At 40.4% G+C, this 24,873-nt stretch overlaps 1 protein-coding gene across 2 annotated transcripts in view; it reads left to right on the top strand.

The window, feature by feature from the left end:
• Positions 1–24,873, top strand: part of akap12b (A kinase (PRKA) anchor protein 12b) — a 47,704-nt gene that overhangs the window by 15,322 nt on the left and 7,509 nt on the right. The window contains exon 2 of one of the 2 annotated variants that reach the window (XM_061707032.1): positions 7,979–8,054. In XM_061707032.1, coding sequence (XP_061563016.1) covers positions 7,979–8,054 — 76 coding nt within the window. Of the gene's footprint in view, positions 1–7,978; positions 8,055–20,901; positions 21,176–24,873 lie in introns of those variants that run through there. The other variant, XM_061707033.1, reaches the window with a different exon arrangement.

The following is a 24,873-nucleotide window of genomic DNA, read 5'->3' as shown; positions in this document are numbered from 1 at the left end:
CCTCTGTTTCTCAGCTTTCCCTCTCTTTTTATCTCCTCATCTCAGATTTCAGCTCCTTTTGCTTATCCTCTCCTCTGTTCTTATCTCTCCACCCTACACTCGCCTAGACCTCTTCAATGGTGTCGTCCTCCTTTCGTCTGCTCTCTGACTCTCTCCACACCTCAGGGGTTGGGGGGGTCAAATGTTATGAAAGAGGCTCAGTCCTGCTGAAGGTCTTGGAGCGTGTTACCTCCTGCTGACTGTGTTCATGTCTGTCAGAATAATCCTAACACAATAACTGGTGACACTAAACTACCAGACAGCGGAAGAACATTATATTTTTTGGAAACCTTAACTGTTGGAGTCATTAGAAGACCCAGCAGGCTGTTTATGCACGGTTATTGATGTTTGCTGCGTCTTGAGTGACATTTATATGTTTTGCGGTGAGATGGAAAATGTTGGTATCTGATATCTCTTTATTTCTACAAGGACTTCCACATTGCTTTTGTCCAGTAAACACTACTTTAGTCAAGAATTTGACTGTAAAACAGTCCTGAATCTGAAGCCTGAGCACTTTTAAGCCAAAATAAATCTGTCTACCTATGTCAAATCCAAATGTACATTTTGTACATCTGAGATCCTATTAACTCATTAGCAGTTTTAAGCGTTCCTTAAAGCACTTGCGTCCTTTCTGATAAGCATATTTCTTAGTTTTGCTTCATCTGAGAGTGATATCCAGATCTTGATAAAAGTCCCATGAGCTTATGTGCATGCTTCGTTTGGCTCTCGGACTCCATGAAAATGAAGATCAAGATCTAACATATAATATAGTGGGTGTGCCGAGCTCTTCTTTTCTATTAGCAAACTCCTCCTCTGCCCTGTGTTTGGTTTTAAACAAATAAATCTCCTCTGCAGGCCTTTGTGGAGTGATTTCTAAAACAGTGTGTGGCCTATCTACTGGAGGCAAATAGCGAGAGCAGAAAGGTGTGGTCATGGGAAGATGGCAGAAGAGAGCATTCAATCTTCTCTTCTTGCTGATCATCCCAAATGCGATCAACTAGATGGAAATGATTTAGAATTTCTCTAAACATAACTAATCACACTTAATTAAATGTAGTCCAAGTCAGTCCACTTATAACCTGGTTCATTCTCGGAATTAAAAAGTAATTCAATTAATTTAAAAGTCTAGCAAATGAAATCAATAGATTGTCTCACATCCCTATCTGGAAAGGTTTAATATGACCATGACCGATGCTTCAGGGGATCTACAGCAAAGGATGCCTTGTGAAAATGGGTCTTTTATAGCCCTAACCCTAACCCATGTGGGACATGAAGACCTCATCAGGGAGGTGTCCAGGAGGCTTCCTGGCTCCTAAAGGTACAATATTCAGGTACAAATTCACAAAAAAGATGCTTGTAGCATTATCAAAGAAAGATTACAAAAGCTTCTGTTTATGCCAAAAAATTATCTCCTATAACGAATGATGTTTTGACTTCTGGAAGAGATACCCCATTTTTAACACAGAAACTCAGCTACAAGGAGGAAGGGGACACTCAAAATGAAGGGCTATTGGTAACAGTAATGGTCTAAAAAGCCCATACTGCGGTGATATGCTACCCACCTAAATGAATGTTATTATTTTATTAAGTGTACATCTCTTTCATGGTCCTTGAAAGTTTATAGATCTCTTATAATTGGACATATTTTTGCATAAACGTGACTTTAAACATAAAGATAGTTTCAATTCTCAAAAGAAGAAACGAATCAAGTTGAAAAAAGAATCGGAAAATATTTTTTGCTGGCTTTAAATTCAGTGTCCAGTCACTCTAGATACTGAAAACAAATGGCTTTGTGCTTTTTCAGGTATGACCTAACATAAAATCATTGCCTTTCTTGTTTAAGGTGGTTTGTTGAATACTGTGAAAATCTGATGTTCGTGCATACACGAAAAGGAAGACAGTTCTGAAGGGATAATGGACTTCATAATTCTCTGTCTATTCCCAATATAGCCAGCAGCGGCAATTAAAACTATTCATAGAAACAGAAATGTTTTCCAACAGGCTAAATTGAATCTGATCATATTACACAGACAACCAGGCTGAAGAAAACAATCTGTTTTGTCCGTGCTGTTGGTTTCTCGAGCAGATGTTTTGTTATGAGGCCATTTCTACTTTTTTCCGGAAGAAGTCTGTCTTTAGGTCTTTGTGGCAGACCATGCTGACCAGGCAGACATCAAAAAATGCACAATTGGCATGGAAAGTTCAAGGTTTTCAGTGTGAGGACTCATGAAAGGAATTCAGAGCAGCCCAGGCATCACAACACGTATCAGTTTGAGAGCCTGTTCAGTCTCAGTTCATTGGAAGGGTAAACAGAGTGTGAAATTCTTATAATACCAAACACAGACTTCACACACAATGATTTATATATGTGTGGGATATGAAATCATCCATCCTAATTTCCTTTGTGTTATGTCATTGTAGTTTCCACCATGTTGAAATGATCATATTTTATTTTAATTTATTGTAAACAGAAATACCATACACATTTATTGAACTCAATAGAAATCCTGACCAAGGTGTGCAGCTGTAGAAGGTGATTTGATGAGAAATGAAAACAAAAATATAGGTAAACTATACATACCCACGTTAAAATAAATCTAATCTTCTCTAATCTTCTTTGAACTGCTCTTTCTTGTCCTAACAACCCTTCTACTAAGCATTACCCACAATGCAACTCAACAGTTTGGTCACAGATTGAGCTAAGGGCAATGAGCGTTGTCCCACCAGAGAAACCATGACACAGTGTGGAAGTGTCCCAGAAGTGACCGTTCTCTCTGCTCCACTCACCATACTCGCCAAATGTGTTTTGGCGCTTGGTTGAAGCTGTAAGGCGTCACGCACACAGCAGATTGAGCTGACAGAAAGTCCTGTCAAAGAAAAGCCAGAAAGTATCAGAATTCTAGCTGAATTTGCAAAATAAAGTGGGCGTGGACCCATACAACAGCATTTAGTTAACCTGTGTAGGCTGTGGACAAACAGTTCTGAGGGTTTTAGATGAGGAGATTTCAAGAAGTTCCTCCTTTACATCCTGGCTTTACCGTATGTGTGGAGTATGCATGGGTTTTTCTCCATGTACTCTGGCTTCCTCTCACAGTATAAAAACATGTATATCAGGTTAAATGGGGATTCTGAACTGTCCATAGGAGTGTGAGTGGTTGTTTGTCAGGTAGTACCTGTGCTGGGCTAGGCTCCAGTACATACCCATAATCCTCAATAGTCCCCAGTGGGACCCAGGCCTTATAATGCTGGAAACACAATGAGACCTATGTCCCACTTGGGTTATATTGTTCCTGCTGGTAACTGCAAAAGAAAGAAAACAGTTATTAACTGGATATTTGATTGAAAACAGTTACAAAAATTTGAAACAACAAAAAAATGCTACAAAGTAAGTACAGGGAGGTTTGTGATATGACACAAACAGGAACTATATTTCCCAGCTTCTGGCTTGACAGTCCAAAGCACTTGGTGTCAGTCTAGTTAAAGGAGTTAAAGGTGAACATTTGTGGGGGTCAGGTGTTAGGAGATGTGTGGAATTGTAGTGAAGAGGATGAGGAATGCCAGGAATGCCTGTCAAGAGTAAGAAAAGGAGGGTGGGGCTGCTGCAGGTCCGAGGGTCAGCTGATTACTTACAAACCAGATCTGATGAGTGGTTTATGTGGCTTCAAAAAGGAAAAAAATGACAGGACCACAATCCTCTGTGTGCATGTAATGAAGCCATTTCCTTAATGCAGTATATACAGAGGGCACATGAAGTTGTAAATGTTATGGTTATCACTCTGAGCAAAAATGTACAGTTTCAGCTCGCCAGTTTCAGCAGTACCTTTAGATCCTCATATATAGATTAGAACTTGTGTGCTTGCTTTGATTTATAGAAAGTGTCCAAATTATGGGGAAATTATACCATTATGCAAAATTTCAATTTCCATGTTTGATGGAACAGACTGCACAGTTCTGCATTAATCTGACAGCTCAGTGCAAGCTTCGCTTCAGATCCATCTTTGTATGGTATTGCTGTCCTTTCTTTAATACAATTTGCATAAGCTCTGTACTCATGCAAGATTGGCATGTTTTAACTCCAGTATTATGTTCCTGGGCGGATCAAGCCTTTTAGTCTCCAGGACAGAATGGCACCACAAGCACTTAAGGACCTACATTGTTCTTGACCTCACAACAAGGCTTTCAATCTTCATCATCATCATTTTCATTATTAAAACTCACTGGGTGGGGGACATCTGACTCACACAAAAAATTAAATGCATGGTTTACTTCTATATCCAGCCACAGTTCATTTTTAATCAAAGTAGCTTCGCAAATCAAAGACCAACATATGCAAATCAAATATTTTGCCCAGCCATCTGAGTCACTAAAGTGGTTGGCTAAGGTTCTGACAAGCTCTACGAACACATTTGAGTTTTTATCTGTGTGAATTTCAAAATTTTCCCATAATTGTATCAAATGTCTTGGAAGAAATGTTTCCATTTCATTTGATGCTGCTGTTTCCATTGTTACTTAATTCAATCTGTTGAAGTCTTGAGACAGGCTGCTCTTATCAGGGGTCTGGGTCTGTGAAACCAATGAAACTGGAAATGTAAGCGGGTCAACTTGTCTTTCAATATCTTTCAGCCACTGTGTCTCCATTTACAGTGATGGACCCGATAGGATCCACTGACATAGGAAACTACCAGTCTTTATCATTTGCTGGACTTTTGCTGTTTGCCATTTCAGATCAGACGTGTACAGTGGAAGTCAAACCTACACAAGGAACAATACTTTAAAATCTTTTATTTCTCCTTTTTACCTTTCTATGTAAAGATAATGTCGTAATTTTTTAGACTTTCCCGTGTTGGTGGGAAAAGAGCCTCACTTGGCCATTAGTTAAATGAGCAGCTCAGTGGGGAGAATCTGGTTCGCCCTCTCCAATCTGGGGGACACAAAGATTCAGGTTTGCCTGCTTTTGTCCTGCTGTCAGTGGAAGTTGGTCCGTGCCAGAAAAAGGATAATGTCACAGATCTTTTGTGATCCTGGCTAATCTCTATAGTTTAACACACTGGACAACACTACACAGTGACTAGAAAGTTGTGGTTTTCCATCTTCTACTTAATCAAACCTTTTTTTCTGTTATATTGGATATTTTTCCTCCCTGTAATTTACTCAACTTGCCAATAAAACAGGAGACACTCAATTTAATAGATTAGCAGCATCTGGCAGGATGATTTTCTGATCATAAATAAATAAATAAGCATAAATCACTTGAGACAAAGGCATTTACCTGCTGCTCTGGGTTATCTAAAGTGTATTTATTACTTTGGTTATCTTGTTCTCTCATAAAAGCATCTTAATAGCCTTAAAGAGAGTTCAAATTTGGGTTGAATAGATTTTCCTCAACCCTTGCGATAAGTTAGATCACAAGATTTGTGCCACATTAAATATGAAGAGAGTGCTAAAAGACCCAGAATAGAAGCGTAAACATGGTGAATGGGAAAAGACTGATCTGGCACTCAAGAGTTATTCTACAAAGACTGAAAATGAGTAATAGTGAAAGACTTGGATATTGTTTGCTTAATCTAAACAGACTTAAAACAATGGAGAATTAAATAAATATTTTGAGTGGTCAGATAAGCAACTAAGAAAATTCTTAAGAAAAACAGCAAATATTTGTAGTAAGACTACGAATTTTTATCTTTGCATTCCTCTCTATGTACAAAATAAACAAACAGTAGTAGACTGTTATTTTATTATCTTTTAAATCTTTAAGATAATAAACATTAACACAAACTCTGTATAGCAGTACAGAAGACTGTCTTCGATGCTAAAATATCATTTTCAGTTTAATTTGACGGAGTATTTGAACCGTTGCCTCACGTGAGATGGTTGCTGGTTTGAATCCCGCCAGGGGCCTTTTGGTGTGGAGTTTCCACTTGTTCTTCCTGAGTTTGCATGAGTTATTGATACAGTGTGGTAGTGTTCTTGGATTTAAACCACATTTTTACCTTTACGTTAAAATTTGAACTACATTTTTTAACTATACCATTGCAAAATGAGTGAAATCTGCTGTTACTGGATAAAATTATGTCCATACCAAATGTATAGGTCATAAAGGCGTTCTAACTCCCTTTTGAATATTAACCTAGTAGTCTATTCCAGAAATCCTACATAATAAAAAAAAAGAACCTGCAAGTGAACACACAGGGTTTTATTTAGTCAGCTTTAACCTGCTGTTTTAGTCTGGATGCTAAAAAAACAAATAAAATTAAAGCTGCAAGCAGCGATGAACAGGCCCTCGCACCCTTGTGCACGTTCAGGCTGCAGTGGAAGCGCTTGTATGACTTGCATGTAGATTCTTCAGGCCTGGACATTTAGCGGATGACATCACCCACGACTCTCTATATCAAACCATTCAAAATGTATGACAGAAAGTAGGAACTATCAGATATCGACCAATCAGATGAAGGGGCGGGGCTAATTTGGAGCAATTATGTGTAAGGACTCAAAACTGAGTCCGATGACACCACCCACGAGTCTTTATTTCAAACCATTCAAAAGTTATTGCAGAAAATCGGAACTATCACATATCGACCAATCAGAAGAAGGGGCGGGGCTAATTCATGCCAATGAAGTCAAGTACTCAATACCGAGTCCGATGACACCACCCATGACTCTTTATATCACACCATTCAAAAGTAATGGAAGAAAGTAGGAACTATCAAATATGGAACAACCAGATGAAGTAGGGGCGCGCTTTTTGGCATCTATCGTCGCCACGGTAATGCTTTTGACTGAGAAAAGTAATGCACGTTGTTGCAGGATCGAGACGCACATTTTAATGTATAACACACCTGGGTGCACGTTACGGTTCGGGCTCTGCGGCTGAAGAAATGGCATAAATTTCGCCAAAATGACACGATTAATTCAAAATGTTCAAAATGGCCGACTTCCTGTTCGGTTTCGGCCATGGCACCAAGAGACTTTTCTTTAAGTTGCGACATGATACAGGTGTGTAGCGATTTTCGTGGATATACGTTAAACCGTATCTTGGGGCTTGAGGCACAAAGTTTTTTCTGTATGGACCAATCAGATAAGGGGTGGCGCGCTTTTTGGCGTCTATCGTCACCACGGTAACGCTTTTGATTGAGAAAAGTAATGCGCGTCGTCGCAGGATGGAGACGTACATTTTGATGTATAACACACCTGGGTGCACGTTACGGTTCGGGCTCTGAAGCGGCTGAAGAAATGGCCTAATTTTTGCCAAAATGACACGATTAATTCAAAATGGCCGACTTCCTGTTCGGTTTCGGCCATGGCGCCAAGAGACTTTTCTTTAAGTTGCGCCATGATACAGGTGTGTAGCGATTTTCGTGCATCAAACCGTATTGTGGGGCTTGAGGCACAAAGTTTTCTAGGGGGCGCTGTTGAGCCATTTTGCCACGCCCATTAATGAAAACCATGAAATATCAAATTTTTCGCCAGGCCTGGCTTGCGTGGAAAATTTGGTGACTTTTGGGACACGTTTAGGGGGGCAAAAAGGCCCTCCTTTCGTAGAAGAAAAAGAAAGAAAGAAAGAAAGAAAGAAAGAAAGAAAGAAAGAAAGAAAGAAAGAAAGAAAGAAAGAAAGAAAGAAAGAAAGAATTCCTACAGATACAATACGGCCTTTGCACTGTAAGTGCTCGGGCCCTAAAAAAGACATTATGACTAACTACAAATTACCAAAAGAATTTAATAACAAAACAAGCTTTGAGTAGGATGATGGATCTTGTTACTAGTCTGTTTACATGCTGCAGTTTATACTAGACCCATTATTTTCTTTTTTTTAACACCAGCCATAGTAGTTTTAATGTTCTCTCTCAAACAGTTCATCTAAAGAAATGTGCTACTCAATATGTGGACAATTATTTGTTGAAACAAAAACGTTTTTCTCATTGTCTTTCTGTCTTTTTTTTAGCCTTTGGAGAAAAATGGACAAATCTCCAGCATGAGCAGCCTGAATGGACACTCGGAGGACAACATTTTGACTGAAGGTGTGTGAATATTTGTCTCAGTCCTGTCATTGCTGTTTATTTACTGTGATTGATTTTGGTATCTGTTCCTGTCATCATTGTGTTGAAGAGTAACACTCGAATCGGGCTATTGGCATTAATCCAGCTAAGGATTTACCTGGAGTTTCCGAGAAATCCAAGTATAAGTGAGTGGGAAGAGAATCGAATTATTGAGTGAGCTGCGTTCAACTCTGTGACACTAGGTGGCGCTACACGCTACATGTCAGATTTGTACACAATAAGCCTGACCGTGTTGTACGTAAGACGCATGCAAAGCCTTCTTCTTAGGCCCTGTTTACACAGAGCAAAAACGGTGGTGTTTTCATGCGTTTTGGCCGTTCGTTTACACGAAAACAAAGCTCAAAGTCACCAAAAACGATCATTTCTGAAAACTCCGGCCAAAATGGAGATTTGCAAAAACTCCGTCTTCACGTTTGCTTGTAAACAGAGCGAAACGGAGATTTAGGCTTCAGAACGTCACATTATGCGACAGAAACGTCACCAGCGTCATGTGTGCGACCTGTGTTTACAATTTGTTTGGCCACCGTCAATATTTTCTTGTATTTTACCTGTTTTATATTCTAAAGTCACACTTAAAAGTAACTCCACTTCTCTGTTACACCAAACGAAAGACTCTCGTTCCATCTTGGAAGTAACTGGAAGTTACACGTGTCATTTGTTGACGTTTTTTTCCAGGATTCTGATTGGCTTGCATGACTTTACGCTTCTCGTTACACTGCCCCCTGTAGGTTTGGCTGCTCATAGCGCCCCTTAACAGCGTATTTATGAGGGTTCGTGTAAATTGTGGTATTTTTCAAAACGTAGAGGGGGAACTATCAGTTTTTGTAAATACCCGGCTATGTGTAAATGTGGTCTTATTCTTCTGATACTCTCTGATACACTCTTGTGATGCCATGACGTTTGTTATTCCCGTTTCCGCTGGCTCGTCACTCCCGGAAGGGGAGGGTACCAGGGCAGTCACTAGCTCGGCTATCCGAGGTTTGCATATACACGGCAGAATAGCTCAATTTAGAACCACATTATCTGGCACTAATAGCAAGAGAACTCCAGTTCATAAGAAATATAATTTTTTAAACAATAACATCCAGATGTTTAGATAAATAAAGCATACATCTATATAGAAGAACCTTATAAGCAGAGACATTTGTCTTTTTAATACTGTATGAGTCAAAACATTGTGTTTAATAAAGCAGGAAGATCTCATCTTTTTAACAACAACAATGTTTTCTATCGTAGCAATAATACAGAGTCTTTGTTCTTGTAGACTAATTTGTGAATCTATAGTCTAATATAACTTGTAAAATTAGTCTGCTTAAATTCACATGTACAACAAACTCTTCTGTCCATATTCTGCAACATGTCTATCTTTAAAGCTCCATTTGTTTCTTTTCTTTTCTGTTTCTGTCATGTCTCCATGCGTCTCAGAGGGCTGAAGGGGTGTGTACGCCCTCCCTAAATATTTAGTAGGTCTTGACCCGGGCCCCGCACAAGGTAACCTATGGACTGCATAATATGCCATGGCCCAGGGAAAAGGGTAACCTTATACTACTTAAAACACACAGATATCTCACATATCGCTCCGTCAAATAACCTATTTAATAAGCTATTTAATGAGGCGATTCTGCCCTATTGTAGGGTAACCCAATACACCCTTCAAAGCGCTGATGCAGAGGGAGTTAGTTGGAAGAGGAGTGGAGAGTAATGCAGTTGCTGAAATAGTTGCTGCTCTAGTCATTTACTGTAAGTAAATGCAGAGTAACAAAACACAAAATAGGAGATTTCCAGATTTGCAGTTCTCAAACATCATCTTTTAACCTATTTTTAATCATAATTAAAAAAAAATTATCTTAAATTAATAATTTCATCTCCGGTGTTTGTACTATTCTGATTTCACATTTTTAAATATAGAGTTTAAATGAGATACAAAGTATTTTATTCAGTTTTATCTTTTCTGTAATTGGGTTGTAAACGTTGCAGACTTTTGACTTTGACATCAGGTAAATATTACTTCTGTTTTAATGAAAAATTGACAAATGCTACTTCAATTCATTTTCATCTGTCTGTTCAGTCATCCTGCCTGCCTCACAACCTTTGTATAACATGTATTTGGTATTCTTCAACACCAGAGGCACAACAAGTAGCCCCAAAGCTCATTTCTGATCATTCAACTCTTGAAAAAGATGCTCCAAAGTCAAAGGGACCCATGGCGAATCTACTTGCATTCATCTTTATATAACTCTAAAAAATGAAAGAAGTCCAAATAAAGAGACCCGTTGATCTGTAACGTGAAAAAGATTTTGGTCTTTACTTCACACTTCTTGCTCTTCTTCTCCTGCCAATAAACCACGGAGCAAAAGCCGAAGACAAACAACAGAAAATTGTAAAAGGCCTTCAAGGCCACAGATTGAAAAAATGCAGGGGAGTGAAAGGAAAGGAGATACACAATGGGCAGAGCTGCAAGATAGAGGAGAACAAAATATGGAGTGCTTTCATATCCCAGCACTGGTCTACAGCTTGCCCTGCCTGATAAAGCCAGGGATGCATAGCGGAACACAGGAAGAGAAGAGGAATCTGGATGATAACAACAAAAATCAACAAAAGACTGGCTGCACATCAAAAGACTGACACATATGCAAACACACAAGCGCAATCTCCCTCTATCAGGTAAACCAGAGTGTTTACAGTTTCAGGATGAGACCTGATGTGAAACTCCACTCCAGCCTGACAAACATGTTTAAGGGAGTATCAGTGGCACCCTTTTGTTTTGTTCCCAATTTTTATTTGAATTGCAGATAGAGATATGTAGATTCAGCTAAAGGTTGAAGAGATGGTATACTGTGTATGTAGCAGATAAATACTTTGCTCTATCATGTGTCCTGCAAGTTGTGTTTGTAAATTATTCTTAAAACACATCTAACCAAACGGAGGTCTTGAAATACAGCAAATTCATTGCAAGTCACCTCATAGTTGGAAAGGAACTGAATAAATATTAAATGAAAACAGTTGTGATAGGGCACTTTGAGAAATAGGGAGAGGCAAGAAAAAAGCTCGAGCCAGGCGAAGTAAAAATAGATGCAGATGGAGGCACACAGTTGTTCATGAATGATGAAGCCAGTCACTGCATCAGTGCAAGAGGATCAATCCTGAAAATTGCATCAAAAATGCACAATCACCTCAATTTCTGCATAAATAAAACAAGACTTGTATTTGATTTGTCTCCCAGGTTTGATTTCATTAGTAGCAATAACATTTAGCTGGTTATGGAGCTTTGTTAAGGTAACCAGTTTCAGCAGGAGTGGGGGTGTCTGCAGCTGCAGTGGGAGCTTAGTGACATCACAGATGATGTAATGCACTGAGCTGTGGCACACCCTCCCAGATGGATAACATGCTGAAAAGCAGGATAGATTACATATTCTGGACAAGTTCGGAGGGAGAAAATGTCATAATTTTGCAGAGGTTGTGCATCTGGACATCATTGACAGGTTATATCAATGATGTCCAGATGTTTTAATTACCCCATATAAATCAGAGTCAGATGCTGTAAAATTCAAATTAAGCAATGTATTTTCCTTTCTTGTACTCATTGTGCATCGGAGATGTGGCCATTATATGGTTTAAGGAATTTTAAAGCTTTTCTCTTTGATATAATAGAGTCATTCGACATGTTATCAGACAAACATCAGCTGTAAAGCTGCTTTTTTACAAACAGTTCTGCTAAATGTTCCGTTTTATAGGTTGAATAATAATTTGGGTCGGCATAAATTTGTCAGATGTGTTGTTTTTTTATTAAACAACTGACTACACTTCACTAGCTGTCCAAGACAGATTTTTCAAATGTTGAAAGTTTGTTATGAATTTCAATGTGTTTTTTGGTCACATTTGTATAGTTGTAGAAAATTTAATACGTAGCAGTCTGTGAGCATTGGCGTGTGTTTATATTTATGTGTGGCCCTGATTCCACGCCAAGATCGACTTGCTCAGGCTCGACTCTGGGGACATGCGTAGCTGTGCTGCCAAAATGTTCATCATGCCTGTGGAAGGGACCTCTCCCTTCACTTAAGCTGTGTCTGGTCTCAGCCAGTCAGGCTTCAGGTTCCAAACACAATCCAGCCGCTGGATTGCTCATCTTGGATTCCTGCCCACGGTGCCTTCACATTCCAGCTGATAATAATTATTACAGCTGACAGTTATGGCTCAGATGTTCTTAATTCTGCATACTGTTATATTCTCTTTTGTTGCTGATTTGTGCTGTAGGTGTGCTCAGATAATAATCCATTACCTAGCTGCAAAATGTCAGAATTAATTCTCTCCCCTCAGAGAAAGGGAGAAATCCCAGAGGGAAGCCTTAGCAATGGAGAGGTCTAGACGGGAGTGCTTGAAAGCCTCTCTGTCCCTCAAGTTCCATCAAAGTCCAGCCAGTTGTTAACTTATGCAGCTTGTTTTATTTAGCAGCTCGTTATTCAAGCGGATTCTTTAAAGGTACACTTCAAATGAGTTGGACGAGGTAGGCAAAATCTATCAGAAAAGTGCCATATGTCAGCCTCCAAACTAATCAGATATAGGAGAGTTTTCTTATCGTCCTTAAACACAAGTGCAAGAACCCCTGATCGATAAAGTGCTTAGTGGATATTATCAGTTCATATGATATGTCCTTTCAGATCCAGATTCCAGAAACGTGTTGCTCTGCAGCACAAATGATGCAATTTCACATTAGAGGGTCACCAATTGACTAAGAAATTTGTGGTTCCACAATTTTTGAATTCCCGTATTTGTCTTTAAAAACTATTCTACCACTATGACATCCTGATAAACATCTGCAGAGGTAGACATTAAAGGGGACCTATTATGAAAAACACGTTTTCTCTTACTTTAACATATATAAAGTGGTCTCCCCTCAGCCTGGCAACTCAGAGAAGGAGGAAAGCAACCAAATTCTGCAGTGTCTGTACAGCCGCCCGGATGAGCCATCCAGTCTGATGTGGCTTCTACGAGCCGTTCAGATTCTGGAACGACAGGAACGATGTGTGAAACCACGCCCACAACTCCCCCGGCCGGAGCTTCCGCCATTTTTCCGTAGCGGTGTATCGCGTCATCGCTTCAGGCAGCCAATCAGCACAGAGCCTCATTATCATAGCCTCCCCGCCCACTCAGAATCCTGCATAGAGAAGGAGGTTAGAAACGGGGAAAAATAAAGACATGGCTTAGAGACTGAATTTCTAATTTATTTAGCAAAAACAATCAAAAGCTTGTTTTTAAGACATTCAAGGCCTGTTTAAAATAGGTACTAGATGCCATAATAGGTCCCCTTTAATTTGTGTACTGCCACTCGGAAAGATCTGAGCCCCATCTGATCCAACATTTTTAGAAGTTCCTTCACTTTTCATCTTCCCTGTCACTTACAATTGGTATGGTATAAGCATTAAAAGTACTTAGAAATAATAATAATTATAAAGAAACAAACATAAATGGGAGGGATTTGACATCCCATCCTGTAAATGCAACCCAAAACAAAACACTAATCAATATAAAATGTCACCATCTTATAATTTTTGAGCGTTTACAGTGACACCATAGTGTTTCTATTATGTGAACAACTTCGGCTATTGGCATCTTTTGCAGATAAATTAGATATACTGTATGAAGTCTAGTATGTGCCAAAATGAGAAGGTTTTTTCTTCTGGACAGAATGCAGAGATGAAGTGATTGGGGTAATTTAGAAATGTAGCCAGGACATCATTATCAGCATTGTCTGCACCACAGCTGAGACCCCCATGGTATGAAGTCAAGCAGTGTCTTCACAATAAAGTTGTTAAGCAACGAGCCCCTCATTTCCCCTTGTCAATGCAACTCTGATATAGTCTACTGTATGTAAATGAAATGACCCTAAGACACATGCAAATCCAGAGACATCCAACCATTAATGATTCCTGCACCCTCAAAATCAACTTGATCCTTCCTTTGACTTCCTAGAAGGAATCTTATGAACCAAAAGAGGGAAAAAAAGGGCACCACAAAGATATTTTCTCTCATTTATCAAAATTGCAGATGGACAAAGTACATAGATACTAAAATTAATTGATATATTTAAGAATGTTTAACCTTATATCTGTGTATGTCACGCTTTCAAAAGATCCACAGATCTAGCAGACTTGAATTTATGTCCCCTTTAATTTCCGAAGGAACTATTAAAAAGTTTTGCAGGATAATGCTGTAGCACGTTCATCAGCTGTTGTATGATTCAGGGGATCATGCAGTTATTTATTTAGTTAAGAATCAAAATTTGAAAAAAAAATAAAATAAAGCTTTTGGGCTGAGAGTAAAAAAAAAGAAGAAAAAATAAAACTCCTTAAAGAGGCTAAAGAGCTTCATGGTGCTAAAAGGGGATTCTGTGCATTTTCTGTTATTTTACTAAAATAAACATTTCTTAAAAGTAAACAGAATTTTGAGTATGCTTCTTAAAATGCAGAGGTTTGATTAGTGCAAGTTCAGAAGCCTATTTGGATACATGTTTTTGGTTTCTTTTAAGCATATCTGTCATAAATGAATGCTTATCTTATCATCCTCCCCCTTTGAATCACGCACACACACGCACACGCACACGCACACGCACACACACACACACACACACACACACACACACACACACACACACACACACACACACACACACACACACACACACACACACACACACACACACACACACACACACACACCTACCAAAATAGTTGTAGTTCAGAATCACACTCCAGTTGGCTGAATAAAGCTCAACCATTGGCATTCATACAGTCAAACAAAAGTGTTGGACATGTTCACAGCACTCAAAACACAGTTACATGCCAAACCAAATCAATTAAAAGGAGGAAAAACCAGGCAGCGTGGCAGTATTCAAACGATAGTATTAAAAGCGAGGTGGCCTAGAGGTCCAGCAATAAAATCCAACCTCCACCAAAACTCCCAGACCCTCCAGGAACTACTCGTCTCCAAGGGCGCTCCTCTCACATCTTTCCCGGCATCAGGGAACCTAATCTCCCTCCTCAGTGCCTAACCTCCCCCAGGCACAAGCAGGATTGAGAGAATGGACCAAGAATGTGGCTGACCCCACCTTTTTCACTTCCATCAACAGTATTTTGACCCGTGTTTGTAACAAGCCACCATGTAAAACAATAATTGATTTTATTTTAGAAATACTAAATAAATCTTGTTTAAAGTAGCGTCAAGAAATCATCAGAGGTGAGTTTTCCCATCTGTGTCCAATGAAAGAGTGAAACACGGTCTTCTGGTATCTGTTACCTGATACTCCAGCGATTTGGCTGCTTTCACCATGACTTTACCAAAACATATTAAAATACTGAAAACAATTAAATCTGGTGTGGAAACAGGTAGAGTCATTTCCTTCTTTTGTTTTTTTTTAAGGAAAAATGTCACTGAGACGCTGACTTAAGATGAAATGATATGTTAAAATAAGTGACCTAAGTACAAATGAAAGGATCTCAGACCCAGAGATAATGTTAAGAAAACACCGAAGTAGAAGAAAGTAGATAAAAAAAGAAAACAGGAAGCTTTGATGATGCTGAGCGACTTTTGACATATGCAACATTTTTATTTTTTAACATTTGAACCCTCCGGACTTCTCTGTCACTCCCTTTCGCCGCGATGCAGTACCCCCCGCGAGCGCTAGGGGGGTGCGTTCTTTTCCCGAATGGTTTATCCGACTTTTCCGGTCACAGTGAATCAAAGAGATAAGGACAACTATTGTGCAAAAAACAAAAACAAAAAAAAATCACACAACCACGAAGAAAAGAGCGCTGAAAGTTCACGACTTCTTCACGAACCGGAACCGGAAATGCGTTGCTACCAAGCAAACCAATCACAGCCCTCTCGGTCTGCGTTGGGGTCTGCGACGCGTAGTTACAATTTGTGGGAGGTGCGCGTCAAGCACGGTGTGGCATGCGGCGTGGCGTGCAGCATGGGGTGCTCATTGCGGCGCAACTTGCGACACACGCTCGGCGTTGATTCAACGCAGAACCCTAATCCAGCCTTAATACATACAAACATCGCCATGTTCATCTGTTGGCCACGCTTGCAAATGTCATCCTCCTCCAAGGATCCAGGAGGAAATCTTTACATCTCCACTTCACCATTTGTACATTCCAGTCTGCACTGGAGGACCAGATGACGCAGAACAACAACTGGAATGGCAAATAGCTGGAGCAGATATCTCAGGAATGTAGTTACAGAAAAGTGATGATGTGTGTAACAGGTGGCAAAAGCAGGTCAAACATACCCAACCAGTAGCGGAGCCAGAGGGGGGGCAAGGGGGCGGTCGCCACCGGGCCCACAAGCTCATAGAGCCCAATGATAGGCCCCCGTTTTGTGTGATACGTTCATATATAATCGTAAATTGTAGGCTATAATAACGATAAAATGTGCATTGTGCGGCCAGTGTAGGCTAATTCTTACTTTACAACTGTCCTGAACGCATCGGGCTGTGAGCCAACGCTGATTGGCTGTAAAGCCTGAATTATGGTTCCGCGTTAAATCGACGCAGAGCCTAAGCCGTAAGGTATGGCGTAGCCTTCGGCGTACGTTATGTCGCAACGTACGTGCGCGTCGCCGCGTACCCTACGCCGTATGCTCTGCGTTGGTGTAACGCTGAACCATAAATCAACCTTAACAGTTACAGCCAATTTGCCGACTCGGCAAGTTTGCTGCTGTGCAGGAGATGAGCGCTAAACTTTAAAAGAGGACTAAGCATGTACAAAGTTTTGAATGTTACCCTGTTTTCCACGTTACCTGAATTATTTTGTTCAGGCCAAGGGTTATGGAGGCGTCACCTGCCATTGGTGAGTCAGTGTAACCTTCATAAATAATTTCTTTATCAGAATGTTGTGGTAGCCTTGACCACCTGCCTATTTGAATGAGCTTTGTGTTGTTGTCAACAAGACCGCCGAGTCTATTCTCTGTTATAGAGCTCAGAAATGATGTTATAGACCGTTGTGTCTATATTTATCTAAATAGATTGTGTAATTTTAGACCAGTTATGTTTTTTTGGTATTTAAGTTGTATCAAAGATGGAACTGAGTCAGTCTGAGTTTTCAGCGCCATGTGATTGACAGCTGTCAGGCCTATATGTGTGTGTGTTCTTCTGAACAAGTTTGTGACTTCACTCTGCTTTCTGCAGCATAGGCCTATAGGCTTGCTTGGCTCAATAAAAGTGAGAATAAATGTTGTTTGATGGGTAGGATGAGGTGTTGTTGAACGTTAAAATGACTATCATGAGACCCACGCTCCGCCACTGTACCCAACTGAAAGAAATGCTGCACTTGACACAAATGTTTTGGGCTGTAGGACTCTCAATCAGAAAGAGAAGCAAACATGGCGACTCTCACATGGATCTTTAGTCAGGTACGTGCAAAAGATGCTGTTTTGTGAAACCAGTGACGTCTGTTTCATTGCTGAAGGCTGTAAACATGGCCCCTTATTGTTTCAAAGAGAAAATAAACAAGACGCCTGAGACGTCACGGCTGTAGTGTTCATCTCATCACGATAAATCAGGTAATGTATGGTTTCAGGCTGCCAGAAAGCATACATGAATGTAACTCGAGGAAATGAGCAGAAGGAAAAGGAAATGGTGATGTCAAAGCTGACTGCATTTCCTGTCCGACATTCTTATCCATCCTTCCAGCCCACACACACACGGGAGGAGGGGTGGGGGCTCAAGAGCATTGAACGCACCATGGAGAAAGTAGCAAGGAAGGATTAAAGAGGATTGAAGTGGAGATTCTGGGAAATGAATGACTGATAGATTAAAAATGAAGATAGATTAAAAACATGGAGAAGAGAGAAAAGTTACTGAGCGAACGACAAAACAAGCAACTTCCCTCTGATCTCAGGCAGTTTCACACACTCTCTAACCTTGTTTCCCTTTCCTCCAATTATTTCAACATCATCTCATCCAGTTCTTGGAAGAGTGAGGGGCGGTGTCTTCTTTGCTGTTCAATGATGTCATTCACTTCTTTACAGGCTACATAGAGCCCCTCCGCCCAGCACCCCATCCCCCCTCCAGCTTGACCACTCGAGACCCCACCTCAAACATTCCTGAGCCCAGGCACGTTTTCTGATTTACTGAGATATGTGGGGCGTCACCTCCAGCCACTCGGCCCCGGGTTTTTGAGTCTTCGCTGCTATTCAGACACAAAACACACTATTGTGATGGTTGGACTGTTTCAGTCCTGCAGACTTTTTCTCATGAAAGGAAAAAAGAAATACCCCAACGCTCAGATCTTCACTTTTAGTTTGGTTCCAGTTGATTTGATGTCATTAAATAGTTTTTTTTCCCAGCTCTTCGTTGAATGATTACAGTTCTTTTGTACTGATTTCAATAAAGTTCAAACAGACACAAACCTCAGAGGATTCAGTTCTTCAGTTGCAACAATTCCATGATCTATACAACCATAATTTGAGCTGCTTTGAAAAGTAATGTATACTTTTTTCTCTATTCAAAGCAAACAATACAAGCAGAAAAAGTAAACATTTGTTGGTGTTTATGCTCTTTTGTTAGTTTATGCCAAATGAATGTGCAGAACATGATGGAAACTCAATGGAAAACCCAAAAGAAGCTGCTTTGCTAAAGTTTGGCTAGAGACAACTAGTTTGTAATAAGGCCAGTGATATTTAGGAGCTTAATTCAATCAGCACTGGGACCAGGGCAGAAAAGACAGAAGAAAAAAGTGTTTTTAGTCTTTATTTAAGATAACTTGTGGTCTGTGGGGCTGGAGTTTGGGGGGATCAAACCTTCGCTCTCGGATTGGCGGCCTCCCACGGGTGGCTTCTTCGTACTAATCCAGCAATATATTATCCAGCGCAAGGAGGTGGTACTTTTATGTTTCTGTTTGGTTTAACATTTGTTTCTCATGACATCCAGACGTGAATGATAACAGGCCACGGCTGCAGACATCCATATTGCAGCAGCAAACATTATGGATTGATTTATGGTTTTGTTTTTCCCTTGTTGGTGATCAGCAGAAGAAAAAAAAAAAAAGTCTTGCAACTCCGAGGAGAACCGCACAGATTCTTTACTTTTTCCTGTGTGAATACTATGTGGTTTAAATAAAAATCTCTCAGTATGTATGGAAGTTCAGGAATGTGACTGATGTGCATGAGTCACATGACGGAAGTTTGGAGGCAGAAAGGGTGATGTGGGCAGACCTCTCTGGAGGTTTTCACTCCATCATTTCTCTTCAGCCTGACTCATCGTCCACTCAGCACAATAATGTACTGTCATAGTAGCTATTATGTGCTGAAGTACAGATAGTGAAATAGCTGCCAGATGAGTCAGTGTAGTGACAGAAAGCCTCACTGGTGTGTCACGGTGACATTCTTAATGAATGACTGGGTTCAAAAGAGCGTGTTTTTAAGGATTCAGGTAAAAGTGTTCCTTTCTAAAATGAAATGCACATGTTGAATAAAATAGTATCCTTTTAACTTGAAACTTGATACTCAGTTTCTAAGACCAGAAAATGGACTTGACATTCCAGCTATACACAGCATAATTCGAAGGTCTTATGTGTAATCTTATAAACAATAATTTTATTATCCACTGGAACTTTCACTCTAATATAATCTCTTATTAGATTTGTAACTGCCTCCTGGGACCAACACATACACACACGTCCACTTATCTCCCCCCCCCTCATTCCTGCTAGCTCTCACTGAAGTATTCACAAGTAATCGTTCAGAGACAAGAAAAACATTTAACATAATACACATGTACATCTGAAACACACTGGAGCGGACTCTCCGCTGATCCAGCGATCACTCGATTATCACATCTAGAGATGTTATCACTTAAGCCCCCGCTGTGTTGTGTGTAACCGGGGGGAGGTCTCTCAGACGGTGCTTGATTACTACTGTTATCACCCATTTGGGAGCTTTCTGGATGGAATTCACACATTCCTGTGGGACAATGCAGAAGTGCGACAGATCTGATTATGCTGGTATTTACCTGAGGAATTATCAGCATTCCTTCTTGTCTCTCTCTCGCTCCCCCCACAGACGAAAGCTGAATAAAAATGTGTCTGCATTGCAGCAATTGAGAGGGGCCCCTTAACATTCGCAGGGTGATTGGTCCAAGGATCTTCATCTGAACTTTCTCCTATTTAAGGAGATGTTGTTGACAATGGGGGAAGTTTTTTTGTTTTTAGATTTTACTTTAACCGTCAGAGTTTAAATTAAAAAAAAAAAAAACATCAACGTAACTGGGAGTTTTTATTGTCCATATAGAGTAAAAACTTGAAGTTATCTCTTGGTTACCTTCATCCACATTCCTTCATGACTACTGACGTGAGCCCTGACCTACGACGGAGAGTCTGGCTGCCTCCTGAAACTGAGGAGAGGATGAGATGGAGAGTTTTGATGAGAGCTTGATGCCATGCATAGGTATTTAGAGGTTGTATAGGTACTGAGCCACTGGCATTGTGTTTTTGCCTACATGACAATGCAGGCGGTGTCTGTAAATGGAGTTTTCAATAGTTTCCAATCGCTTTGGAGTTGTTGGATGTCCGAAGCTTCCTTGAAAAATCACATGATGTGCTCCAGGCTGGATGAGGAGATCTGAGGGAGTGTGAGAGGATAAGGGAGGAGGAGGGGGAGGAGGGGGTGGGGGGGATTCATTCAGAACAGCTGAAGAAAAGCAAGGGGAGGTGGGAGGAAGAGAGAGGCAGGGGGTGGTCCTAACATGACATGTGTGTCAGTCTGTTGAAATGTGTGTGGAACCCACTTTTCAGTTCATTCTGCTGACTGACTGACTGAGGATCGTCGGAGGTGAAAGGGGAAGAAACGTCTTCCCTCAGACAGTAATTAGAAGGGAGAAAGTCACACAGGCTTACCAAGTGTGTAAAAAAAAGTGAAGGAAAACAATTCTCTCAGACCAAAAGGCAGATCTGAAGTTTTATATATTTTTTTGTTTTTTTAATTTTTTTAAATCTTTTTCTTATTTTGCACTTTTTTTCTTTTCTTGCAATTTCTTGTGGAAAGAACTGTGGGACTTCTCCCAATGCTTGGAACAATTACTTTAACAGGTAAGAACAGAGATGAAATCAAATCTAAATAATGATATTTTTGAAATTCTGAGTGTTTACCTTCTTTTTTTTTTTTAAGAATTGTTTTGTCTTTTTCCAAAACAAAAAAAAAGTTTCAGCATTGCTGCGCTTTGTTTGCATCCTGTTATTGCATTTCATGAATCTGTTTGTCGGCTTTGTTTTTAGTCATTTCTTTGGATTATAGTGGAAACCCAATCAAGTGTGTTTTGCTTAAATGAGGGAGTGCAGCCCAAGGCCTTGTTTTGCTGAGGGTGTGGTTAGTCGGCATTGTGGTTTGTGGATGTACCAGCACGGATGAGTGAGTTCAGTTCACAATGGTTTTGCTTTGACCGCTGTTGGAGCCTCACTCTGCACAACTGTGCCCCAAACAATCCTCAACTGTTGCTGTCAGTCAGTTATGCTAGAAAATATTGTCATGGGAGTTGAGCTCTGGCCAAAAGCAGCCAGTGTACACATCCCAAACAGCATCCAAACTTCTGAGTGGGTAAAGCCCTCACAGAGGCCGCCGCTAGAGTGTATAAAAGATGCACTTACAGATTGTTTTTCAAGCTTGCGTCACCATCTGAGCCAGCATCGGATCATGTGAAGTGTTTCATTAGATTAGAGTGGGATCTTAATTCCCAGTGGGGTTATTCAGTAAAGAAAAACAGAGCGATCTGGGAGGGAGGAGGGAGAGAGGCATATGGAGTTAATTGCATGCCAAAAGATTCTTCTTCATGGTTGACTGACGGTAATATTTGTAGAAACAGATATTTCTGTTTTGTACTGGCTAATTCAACATGTTTACAGCAGGGTTGTACTGTGTGTGAATTAACAATAAGCGGAGGCAAATGGTCCAGCAGTGGCTTTTATTAGTTGTATAGCTGTTGATATCTCTGCTGCCCCCCCCGCGCGCCCCCCGCGGGGGCAGCCATGGAGACGCTTCGACCACACCTTTGAGACAGAGAAGGGTTCTGTCTCGTCTCTGTAAGGGGAGGGTGGTGGTGGGGTCTCCTTGTCTTGTTTTTAACTGACTTCTTTTGTTTTAACGCTTGTGGTCTAGACTACAGTCATTATGATAAGGATTTGCATATATTTAGTACAGTTTATATACTGTGGTTAGAAAGAATAGCTGCCATTCAGCTTCACAACTGCCATCTCCCCCCCTCCTTTTCAGATGCACACAAAGCCAAAGCAGGGCTGTAGCAGTGACAACAGAAACACTATCTGGCCTCATCAGGGACTGTATATGTACAACAGCCGTGTTTTGGCTTTAATACTCATTTTCAACACAAAGGACTGGCCTGACACACTTATATTCTGGTACATAAACAAAGCTTACTTCCAGCAGAGAGAGCATTTCAAGTATGAGTGTTTGCGTCAGGGATACGTGACACCCTTAAAGTGAAGCAAACCCCGCGGCTGAACACCCCATACTCCGCCCTTGTCCCGCCGTCTCTTAAGTCTCCTTGTCACCCATGCATCTGGCTCCCGCCTCACATTCTTTCTGGAACCGTCGATATGTCTCCTCCTACTGCACACATTTACATCCCCACCACAAATGAGTTGTGTATGTTGTAGCTGAGTATGAAGCCGGAAAAGATGCCAGTAGTCTGTTACATCAACAAGGTTCCTGTTTTATTATCCATTTAGATACACAGAAAGCTGGATGACCTGCTGTATTTACCATGTCTTCCCCCGTCTTTCACACCCACGTTAACCTATCTCCCAACAGCCCAGAAGGATGAGTTTGAATATCTGCACAGAAAATAAAAAACGGTTGTGTGCTTTGCCTATTATCTTATTCGGTGAATATTTGCTTGCTGATCTATGTTTCTAGCTGCTGTTTCTGGCCACCTGGCCTTGACTTGACAGTTTACCAAAGTGCGACTGAACAAACACCCTGAAGATATCACGTATGTGTGACGGAGCCCTCTGCCATGTGGCGTGTGTCATTCACAAACCACCTGAGGCCTTTTTTCAGTTTTAGTGAAGTCACTACAGTCCGTCTCAGTGATAAGCAAGCTGAGAGACTCTCTTTCTTTATTTTCAGAGGGCCAGAAGGCTATTGTGTTTGTATGCGTGTGTGTGTGCTTGGGTAAGGGGGGTGTTACCCCATCCATCCTGCTGTGGTGGAATTTGGGTCAAGGGGATTGGGACTCATTTCAAGGAGGGGTAGTGGGGAGTCCTGTATTGTTTGCTTTGAATACTACGAAGCCTAAGACAATACACAGTTTCAGTGAAGAACAAATAAACTGTCTTGAGACCTCTTGGCATTTAAACTCTGATTATATTTAGAACTTCCTAAAATAATGTCTTAAAGTTGGGGTGAACGGCATAGCTCACATTCCTCTAAGTAGATTCAATGCAGAGGATGTGGGCGTGTCCTCACTAATGTATGAAAAGCTCTTGTCTTTATAAGATACAAATTCAGTGTGAAAAGCTGTTGGGTTTGAGAAAAAAAACAAATGTTTACTCAATTTCTTCCACTGGACTAGTTAAGCAAACAGTTTTTACACCTAAAAGCTTAAATTTTCTAGGAACGCAGCGCTACTGAGGGAAGCTTTTTGTCTATAATTAAGGAAGCTCACACTCATAATTTTGAGTGTGAGCTAACAACAGTCATCTTTTAGGAATATAGAGACTTTGCCAAATGTATTTAGAATTACACAATAGATCATGAAACGTGATCAAGCATTGGCTTTTTTAATACAATTTTCTCATTACTTTTTCCATATAAATTTGTTTTTTATCATGTGAGCCTTGTATTTGATTGACAGAGACAGTAGTTCCCACAGTCTGCATGTTTCTCTGAGTGTAATCCCGTAACATGATACGAAGGCATTTAATGTTTAAGTTGTTGTTTTGTGTGTGAGACACAGCTCAGGGGTATCAGATGTGAAAGTTCCCAGACTGTAGCGAGATCTGAGGGGGGCCAGGCAGGCCGTTATCCCACCCCCACCCCTCATACCGCACGCCTTCCTCTGTCAAAACACAAACAGACGTGGCAGTTCGGCTTATTGTATGCATGGTTTATGTCTCAGCTTCAAATGCGACATTTGTCTCATAATTGTTTCGAATAATTGTTTCAGTCACAGTGCAAAAGCAACTAGAGGCAACTAGAGATAGTTTACAAATTGTTTTGTTTTTTGAGTTCGACAGAAAGCTAATCCTACCACTCTCATTGTGCAACATTTCATCATTCATGTGAGTGTATACTCTGTTTAGTGGTTATAGCTTTTTATTTATTTATTTCCTCGTTAATCTTTATTGGTTTAGTTTTTCTTTGTAGTCTGTTTGTTTTGTGCAAAGGATTAGCTGGTCCAAATTGCAGCTTGATTGTAACAAAGCACTCACCTCAGGAGATCAAGAGTCTCAGCAAATACTATAATGTTAAATATCTTTGGTCAAGTGCAGAGGAGGGTCTCATCAGTGATTCGGATTTGTAATTTAAGATTTTTGGGGGTTTAAAACTTTCTCCATGAATTAAATGGAACGTTAGCTGATTTATACATCTTTGCAAGTGATTTGATTTCCTCATCATTGCTTAAACTTGTTCAAATTACAGCTTTATATGAGTATCATATGAATGTCATTATTTGATGTGATCTTTCTGCAGCATAACAGTGACTGCACTGACTAGTCCTAAACTGAATTGAGAAATTCGATCAACATCTTACAGAAAGTTCTTTTATTTT

This window comes from Cololabis saira, chromosome 18 (assembly GCF_033807715.1).
Source record: "Cololabis saira isolate AMF1-May2022 chromosome 18, fColSai1.1, whole genome shotgun sequence".
Classification (NCBI taxonomy): domain Eukaryota; kingdom Metazoa; phylum Chordata; class Actinopteri; order Beloniformes; family Belonidae; genus Cololabis; species Cololabis saira.
Note: the sequence above shows the minus strand (reverse complement) of the source record. Positions and strands in the feature narration are given on the sequence as shown.